This window comes from Gadus macrocephalus, chromosome 11, assembly GCF_031168955.1.
Source record: "Gadus macrocephalus chromosome 11, ASM3116895v1".
Taxonomy (NCBI): Eukaryota; Metazoa; Chordata; class Actinopteri; order Gadiformes; family Gadidae; genus Gadus; species Gadus macrocephalus.
Window position 1 is genome coordinate 3821926 of NC_082392.1, and position 9806 is coordinate 3831731.

The following is a 9806-nucleotide window of genomic DNA, read 5'->3' on the forward strand; positions in this document are numbered from 1 at the left end:
TTTATGTCGGGATACCAGCGATTAGTGGGGCAGAGACCATTTGAGTAGAACCCCCTCATCTTATGCACATCCTGGGACGATCCTTTGAGGTCGATAGCGGGTAGTGTGACTAACCTTCACGGGACGCGTTGACGCGGTGCTACACTGCCATCTAGTGGACGTTTGTATCATGACATTTCATGTTCGCGTCAGAACTGGGAGTGTCCCTCTGCGAATCCTCTTGATATTACATAGATCGCCTGCTGTTGGAAAGATCATTACTGCTGTTTTGAAAGAGGCTCTTAGCATTTTCTCTCTCTCAGTGTGTGAGACTGCTACCCATCTTTGGGCCTTTCTGCACGGGGGAGAGAAGAGAGGATCCAGTGTTTTGAGCCATCTCTCTTGGTCACAGTATCGTAACACACAAACAACCATAGGCTAAAAGGCCTTATCTGATGCAATCCTATGCAGGAAAACCCATCAATAGCCCGTCAGTACTGCTGCAAAGCCCATTACCAGCAGCGGGAACGCTTCCTGGTGGTTTAATATGCAGGCGTATTCACATGCTGCCAATGTCTGGCCAACCACTAGCGTGTCCCCAAGGCTTAGATCCACACGGTCAGAGCATGCAGTGCTGTGTAGCGCAGATTAGTGGGTGAACTCTGATCAAGGGAAAAGGCCATATCTGTAGAGGGATGCTAATCTGCAATGTGTTTTATTGGACTGAAAACAAAACTGATAGCGCAGCATTGTAGTAAAGTCCAAAATGTAGAGAGAGATAGTGGAGATAGTACAAGAGATTGGACTGTGGGTTGTAATACATACATACACACATACTGTACATACGTGCATGCATACATACATACATACATACATACATACATACATACATACATACATACATACATACATACATACATACATACATACACACATACATACATACATACATACATGCTGTACATACGTGCATGCATACACACATACATACTGTACGTACGTACGTACATACATACATACATACATACATACATACATACATACATACATACATACATACATACGTGCATGCATACATACATACATACATACATACATACTGTACGTACATACATGCATAAACAGTTACATTTAATTTAACAGCATGTGCCAGTCTCCAAATATATCCTCAGAGAACAAACTCCCTGATCTCTCTCAAGCCCGACTCTTGCACGTGAGAACACCAGAAATAGAGCCGTGAACGAAGGCATTTTGTGGTGCATAGAACATAAAACGTCTTCCTTTCTCTCTTCTTCTTCTTCTTCTTCTTCTTCTTCTTCTTCTTCTTCTTCTTCTTCTTCTTCTTCTTCTTCCTGTGTGTCACGCAAACCCCCAGGAGCTGCCAGAGTATGACCAGCCTGTTCAGCAACACCATGTCCCCCGCCAAGGATGGCTCCTCCTCCCTCTCTCGGCGCTCCAGCAACCTGGGCAAGCCCCCGCTGCGGGCCCTCTACGACCTGCTCATCGCACCGATGGAAGGGGTGAGCCACAGGCCCAATCCCATTTCTACCCCTTCCCCCCTCCCACCTTCCCCTTCCCCCTCCCCCCTTCCCCCTCCCCCCTTCCCCTTCCCCCTCCCCCCCCTTCCCCTTCCCCTTCCCCCTTCAAAACAAGGGGGAGGGGTAAGGGGTAGAAATGGGATTGGGCATTAGGCCTAATCCCATTTCTACCCCTTCCTCCTCCCCCCCTTCCCCTTCCCCTTCCCCTTCCCCCTCCCCCCTCCCCCCCTTCCCCTTACCCCTTCAAAACAAGGGGGAGGGGTAAGGGGTAGAAATGGGATTGGGCCAAAGTCACTAGTAACGGAGACAAAGAGACGAATAAGCGATTCAGTGTTTGTGTTGTGGTTCAACTCATTCGCGTTCACATTCAGGGCATTCAGCAGACGCTTGTATCCGAAGCGATTCATAGAAACACCTCATGTAAACATTCACACACTGACGGGTGTCAACCATGCTGAGGGACACCTCGAACACTCTAGCTAGGAGGAACCGGGGATCGAACTAGAAACCTTCAGATCCCGAGTCAACCAGCTGAGCCGGCCCCATGAGTTGTGTTGCGGTGTGCGGTGTGCGGTGCGCGCTGACCCAGGTCGTCTTCCTCCGCAGGGTCTGATGCACTCGAGCGGGCCGGTGGGCCGACACCGGCAGCTGGTGATGGTGCTGGAGGGGGAGCTGTACCTCATCCCCTTCGCCTTGCTCAAGGGCAGCTCCTCCAACGAGTACCTGTACGAGCGCTTCAGCCTCATCGCCGTGCCCTCCATCCACGGCCTCGGAGCCAGCTCCAAGGTCTCGCCTCCAATCTCCTCTCAAGGATTTGTCCGTTTTTTCTACTGTGGTGGAGTTGAGCAGAACCTGTTGTATTGACTCCTGTTTCTCTCCCCCCCCCTCCCCCCCTCCCCTCATGCAGACTCACCCTCGCCGGGCCGGTGCCGCTCCGTGCGGGGGCGTCTCCATGGCGGCGGTGGTGGGTAACCCGCGGCTGCCCTCGCCCGTGATGGACCGCTGGCTGTGGGGGCCCATGCCCTCGGCGGAGGAGGAGGCCCTGATGGTGGCCGAGCTGCTGGGCTGCCAGCCGCTGGCCGGCGCCGCGGCCACCAAGGAGCGGGTGATGAGCGCCCTGGGCCAGGCCGAGTGCGCCCACTTTGCCACCCACATCTCCTGGAAGCTGGCCGCCCTGGTGCTCACCCCCAACCCCGAGAGCGGGCCGTCGGGCGTGGGCGGCGTGGGGGGCGTGGGGACGCCCGGGGGGAGGGGCGGCGGCGGCGGGAGGCGGGGCAGCGGCGGCCGGGGGAGGAAGGGTTCGTTCGGGAGCAGCTACACCATCCCCGAGTCGCTGCGCATGCAGGACGACGGCAGCGACGTGGAGAGCATCTGCGACAGCCCGCCGCTGCAGGAGTTCCTGCTGACCGCCGCCGACATCCTGGACCTGAGGCTGCCCGTCAAGCTGGTGGTGCTCGGGTAAGCTGGCCGTACAGGGGGGAAGAAAGGGGGGGGGGGGGGTCTGAAACTATAGGGCAAAGTGTTGTTTCAGGCGGACTTACCTGAAATCATTACTAATATTAGTTTTTTGGTGTGTGTTTGTGTGCATGTGTGTGTGGGTTTGTGTGCATGTGTGTGTGTGTATATGTTCCTGCATGCGTGTATGTACGTGTGTGTGTGTATGTACCTGCATGCGTGTGTGCACGTGTGTGTGTGTGTGTGTGTGTGTGTGTGTGTGTGTGTGTGTGTGTGTGCGTGCCTGTGTGTGTGTGTGTGTGTGTGTGTGTGTGTGTGTGTGTGTGTGTGTGTGTGTGTGTGTGTGTGTGTGTGTGTGTGTGTGTGTGTGTGTGTGTGTGTACGTGCCTGCATGCCTGTGTGTGTGTGTGCGTGCGTGTGTGTGTGTGTGTGCGTGTGCATGCGTGTGTGTACAGGTCGTACCAGGAGTCCAGCAGCAAGGTGACCGCCGACGGCGTGGTGGGGTTGACCCGGGCCTTCCTGGCGGCGGGGGCGCAGTGCGTCCTGGTGTCCTTGTGGCCCGTGCCCACGGCCGCCTCCAAGGTCTTCGTCCACGCCTTCTACACCGCCCTGCTCAACGGGACCAAGGCCAGCGCCGCGCTGGCCGACGCCATGAAGAGCGTCCAGAACAGCAAGCAGTACTCGCACCCGTCCAACTGGGCAGGTAGGAGACCCCCCCCTCGCACACACATGGTACATTCCCAGTCAAAGAGGCTGGTCTTCCATCGTCCTCACTGTGTGTGTTCCTCAGGCTACATGCTGATCGGTAACGACGTGAAGCTGAACAGCCCCTCGTCGCTGATTGGCCAGGCTCTGGCCGATATCCTGCAGTATCCTCAACAAGCGCGGGACGCACTGCGAGTGTTGCTTCACCTGGTGAGTGGACACACGCACACACTGACACACACACACACACACACACACACACACACACACACACACACACACACACACACACACCACAGGTAGAAAGAAGGGTCCAATGCAGATACGCGCTGGAAAATTCAGATCAGGTTTCAGAAGAGCGTATTATTTTGCTTTATCCCACACATTGTTCGTACTCTCAAGGTTGTTGTGATGAGTAAACAGATTTGGTTTGACATGCGATACCATGTGAGGACTTTTACTTTGAAATCTCGAAGGTTCGACCTGTGGTCGACAACTCTCAAATCCAACAACTCACAAATCCAACTCTAGATGTTAGAGTCGGACGACAGACGAGATCAAACCTGGATGAACATTATGTGTGTACGTGTGAGAGTAGTAAGACTGCCGGATCCATGATGAGTAGCCTAACCACGCTCAACACCTGTCGTGTTCTCTCGTGTCCGTGTCCAGGTGGAGAAGTCCCTCCAGAGGATCCAGAACGGCCAGCGTAACTCCATGTACACGTCCCAGCAGAGCGTGGAGAACAAGGTGTGCGGCGTGCCGGGCTGGCAGGCCCTGCTCACCGCCGTGGGCTTCCGCCTGGACTCGGCCGGCCCGGGGATCCCCGCCGCCGTCTTCTTCCCCACCGCCGACCCCGGCGACCGGCTCCAGCAGTGCAGCACCACCCTGCAGTCTCTGCTCGGTACGAAGTCCCCACAGCCTCTGAACAGACACAAGCTAGAACTGTAGCCACCTGCTATATCCGGCCTACGCCGACATCCAGATTGTTCCAGAACAATCCAGGATATATGACTATGTAAGATTGAATTGTTTGCTTGTCACGATGGCTGGAAATTGTTTCTAACTAGCTCTACAGAAATCACTTTGTAGCGAAACTAGAACAACAGCCACCTGTTTCCTTTCGTGCTCCTGAGTCAGGGTGATGACTGGTCCGTGTGTGTGTGTGTGTGTGAGTGTGTGGTTAACAATGGTTTCTCTTTGATCCCCCATCCCTCAGGTCTCCCCCCCCCTGCTCTCCAGGCTTTGTGCAAACTCATCACCGCCTCGGAGGCCGGAGAACAGCTCATCAACCGCGTAAGTTTCACCGCTATAATAATAATGTATCCGCAGCACCGGCTTATTAAATTAACACGCTTCACTTAGGTCTTTGACGGCGTTGACATTTTGCGATAATGGGTAATGAAAGCGATGTTTGCCGCTTTTGCTTTTTTCCCGTTTTTTTTGCTGAAATGTTGACGAGCCTTTGGAGCGAAAAAGGTTCAAAGAGGAACAAAGCGCTGGCAGGATATCACGGCCCAGCCCCGATGCGTCAGTACGAGTTAGACACCATGACACACTGGCAGCTAACGGCGCCTTTAGAACAGTGTTAATGGTTGCAATGTATCCCAACTGGTAGCTTCCCCCCCCACCCACCAGCGGGGGAGGCAAGCCTTCACCCCCCCTGCTCTACACCGCGTGACTGCAGAGGATTAATCTGACGCTGTTGTGATTTCCTCTGTTCTCTCGTGTAACTTGCGGTCATCACATGCTAAGATTTACCGCGGATACTGAAGAGCTGGCTTTGGATGCTGTTGGCGGCTCACACAAAAAAGGAACATGCTTTGTTTATGCATCACTGCGTAACAGAGAGTGCTGCCATGATTTAGTTTGTGACTTAAGACGAGGTGGTCAAACGTAAGGGTAGAGATAGTATAAGACATTCCTTTGTTGCTGTTTTCCTTTCTCTGTTGCACCCTTTTACCCTTGGCAGAAACAAAACTCAAAAATGCATGCTATTAAAACGAATTCTGTGTTTCTATATTCTTTCTTCCCCTTCCCCTAACCCACGATATAAAGGCTGTTAAAAATATGGTGGGAATGGTAAGTGTGTCTTCAGCTTCCTACACTTCCATCTCCCATCCCACTCCTCCCCACCGATGCCGACAATTTTGCCTGACACTCATTCGCCTTGCTTCGCCTCTTAACAAACTGCAATGCAGTCGCTCATCATGCACTGATGTAAATGTGTGTAGTATGCTACGTGCCGTGGTGCTGTAGAGATTGTCCACTTTTGAGGCGTCTCTGTGTATTCCTTCTCTTGCTTCTCAGTGGTCTTTAGGATTAAGGGGGCTTTGACGTAAGATTCACAAGCCTGGTGAATTCCAGGTCAAAGGAATGTAGTGGTGGTCATGGGAAGGGGCGATGTAAAAACTAATGTCAAGAAAGAAAATGGAACATTATAATCTTGCAGAGGGGCGGAGACAAAGCCCCTGTTTCCACTTACTAAAGGGGTTACATCAAGTTTGACAAAGGTGTCTCTGTTCCGGGTCATATAATCCCACAACAAAACAGGCAAAACAGTGTGTGCTCAGGGCACGTGTACATTCACCAGCCGAGCAGGGAACAGATTTGTTACAAAGCCTCATTGCTCTTACACATTGCTCCTATTGTGTTCACCATAAGGAACCATTGAATCAAGGCAACAACCAAAAGGCCAAACGTCCGCGCACTATCTAAATGTACCTTTGTTTCTCCAATACGATGGGTTGGTGGGTCCGTCAGTGCGTTTGATCGCGCTTTTGTACCTCTATATAAAAGCCAACACAATGGCTAGGATATTAAACACAAGTTTGTTTAACAGATAAACTAACCATTGTTCATTACACCAAATCCCTCATATTCAGTATTATAATGTATTTATTTTATTTAGTTATTCACCCATTAATCTCCTCTCTGTCCTTTTTACCATGTCCAGCTTCACCAGGTGCTAGTCCAGCTCCAGACCGGGGAGAAGGAGCAGGACTTCTCCTTGCTTCCCATTCAGGTGTCCATCAGCGTTCAGCTCTGGAGGCTGCCAGGATGCCATGAGTTCCTCGCCGCCCTGGGTTAGTCACCCTCTGCTAACAAGTCACATTTAGACTGAGCCCAAACCATTCTGCCAAATCACTGTCACTGCCTTCACTGTCACCAAAAACAAGTGGTTTTCCGGTGGCAACAGTGGCAAAGGGATGCCTTAATACCCTCACACACATACGCACAGACACATGCACACACACACACACACACACGCACACACACACACACACACACACACACACACACACACACACACACACACACACACACACACACACACACACACTCCGAAATAACCTGTGGGCTTCGTAAAGGTCATGCTCTTTGTTATTCTTCAACATGCAGGCTTCGACCTGTGTGAGGTGGGCCAGGAAGAGGTGGTGCTCAAAACAGGCAAACTAGCCAATCGTCGCACCTTGCACTTTGCCCTCCAGTCTCTGCTCGCGCTCTTTGGTAAGATTTTGTAATCATTTCGATTAAATGCTAATAAATGTCAAAGCCATGTTAATATGATAAAACATTGGTATACGACTGTTCTTTTATGGCTCCCTGACACATTGTTGTTTTTGGTCTTTTCAAGACTCGACAGAACTGCCCAAGCGCCTGAGCCTGGACAGCTCCTCGTCCCTGGAGTCCCTGGCGTCCGCCCAGTCCGTCTCCAACCCCCTGCCCATGGGCTACCCCAGCCTGCCCTTCTCCCCCCCGTGCCTGGACAATCTGGCCTCGGACGCCATCTCCGTCTACAGCCTGAGCTCCGTGGCCTCCACCATGAGCTTCGCCTCCAAGTCGGACTGCGACTTCCTGAGCCACCGGCAGCGCGGCGGCGTCGCGGCGCACTACGCCGTCCACAAACACCCCCACGTGCCCCGCAGCCGCTCCTCCCCCCACGGGGCCGCCACCGCCGCGGGGGCCGCCGGGCGCGGCGAGGAGGAGGAGTACGAGGGCTTCTCCATCATCAGCAGCGAGCCCCTGGGGAGCCAGTGCGACTCCCTGCCCCTCCCCCCGGGGCACGGCCAGCGCCACCACCACCGCGGCGGGCGGGGGGTGGCGTGCGGGCCGGGCCCCGCCGCGGGGAGGGGCTACGCCGTGTCCGTGTCCTCCAGGGGCAGCGTCAGCACGCCCACCTCGCCCGTGAAGACCTGCCTGGCGCCCGGGCCCCACTCGCCCTTCCAGAAGGTGGGCAAGGTGAGCAGCTCGGACACGGGCGAGTCGGACCAGTCCAGCACGGAGACGGACAGCACGGTCAAGTCCCAGGAGGAGAAGACCGTCCCCCTGGACCCCCAGGAGCTGGCCCAGAAGATCCTGGAGGAGACCCAGAGCCACCTGCGGGCGGTGGGCAGCCTGCAGCGGGCCGGGGCGGAGGCGGCGGGCGCGGCGGGGAACGCCTCGGCGCGGAGCAGCGCCTTCCGCTCGTCGGAGAGCAGCGCCTTCAGCCGGCCCGGCAGCAGCGCCAGCGGCCGGGCGCAGTCGTCCCCGCGGCCCAAGCCCCCGTCCCGCTCGTCCTCCCTGCAGAAGATCAGCTCGGGGTACAACAGCCCCGCGGCCTCTGAGTCCTCCCAGCAGGACGGCAGCCACCCCTCGCCCTCCCTGGACAGCCACGCCGCCTTCAAGCTGAAGTACCCCAGCTCCCCGTACAGCGGGCACATCTCCCGCTCCCCGAGCAACGTGTCCCCCAGCTCGGGCCACCAGTCCCCGGCCGGCAGCGCCCCGTCCCCCGCGCTGTCCTACTCCTCCACGGGCTCGGCCTGCTCCACCTCGACCAACGACGCCGCCCCCGACCTGGACCGCCTGAGGAGGGGGGTCATCGACGAGAAGGTCCAAGCCATCCACAATCTCAAGACCTTCTGGGCCAACGCGGCGGCGGCGCAGCAGCAGCAGCATCATCAGCAGCAGCAGCACCACCAACACCACCAACACCACCACCACCACCACCACCTGGGGCCCGTGAAGGCCGTGCACGGGGCCCCGGGAGTGCTGGGGTCCACCAACAGGGACGTGTTGAGCCTCCTCAACCTCTCGCCGCGCCGCTGCTCCCCGAGCGACGGCCAGGACAGCCTGGAGCTGCGGGAGCTGGGGCTGCAGTCGCTGGACAGGGCCGGCAAGAACTCGTCCAACGGACACCGGAAAGTGTCGCCCTCGCCCACTATCTCCACCAGCAGCAGTCCTGGTGCGCGCTCCATCCGACTCCCTTCCGGCAACGGGTACAAGTTCCTGTCACCGGGCCGATTCTTCCCTTCCTCTAAATGCTGAGACACTTTAAATGGCCCTATACTTTTACAAGGTATTTACGACAGTGTGGAGGAGGATGGAGGAATTTCGAGGCTCCGCTTGTCGGTCTACCCAACTCGGTCCGCAGTTTAAAAAAAAAGCATTTGATTGGTCGGTCAATGAGTGTGATCCCCAGAGGCACATGTATGCTTTGGAATGTGTCTTGTCATTGTGCCCATAACACTGTAAAATGGCAATGAGAAATACTCAACGACCTGATACTGTGTTTGTGTGTAACTGTGTGTCAGGTAGATGTAAATGCCAATCCTCCAAAAAACCTTGCTGTCTGTATGGGCCAAGATGCAACAGCTCTTAACTGTTTTACTTCATTCTGTTTTGGTTTTGTTTTGAACTATTATGGTTATGGTTATTGTTTGTTATTGTTATTAATATTATAATTATTATGTTTTGTAAATTAATTCCAGTGTTTCACAATCAGTATTACACGTTTTATATTATTAAAAAAGTGAAGAAATCTGTACCATGTAAAGATGAAAGAGTGAAAAAAAGATTTAATATTTTTTATTGAAATCAAAAAGGCATTTTGCCTGATTTCTTTGTGAATTGAGTGTCTGCTCCGAAGCATGCATTCTCTTGCTATTCAATGTTAATTACCATGTATGACTTTTTAGCCCATGATTTTTTTTAGATTGAACGTGGAATTTCCATGACAACCATCTGTCATTTATCAGTAAATGGTTTAAATAAAAAAGAAATCATGTTTGCTTTCTTGTAGTATTGGCCTCATGTGATTTACCAGCCATGTATTAATTGGGGACGTATGGATCAAAGAAATTGCACCCA

General features: G+C 53.9%; 2 protein-coding genes across 2 annotated transcripts in view; one reads left to right on the plus strand and one right to left on the minus strand.

Moving 5' to 3' along the window:
- Nucleotides 1-9806, minus strand: part of vps33a (VPS33A core subunit of CORVET and HOPS complexes) — a 366247-nt gene that overhangs the window by 250492 nt on the left and 105949 nt on the right.
- LOC132467487 (tetratricopeptide repeat protein 28-like) lies at nt 1260-9730 on the plus strand (the record flags this gene model as incomplete). Its single annotated transcript, XM_060064809.1, has 11 exons — nt 1260-1499; nt 2124-2303; nt 2425-2975; nt 3428-3675; nt 3763-3887; nt 4350-4581; nt 4897-4973; nt 5736-5759; nt 6634-6763; nt 7080-7187; nt 7315-9730. Coding segments are annotated over 11 exons (3585 nt in total), but the record flags the coding sequence as incomplete, so codon positions are not given.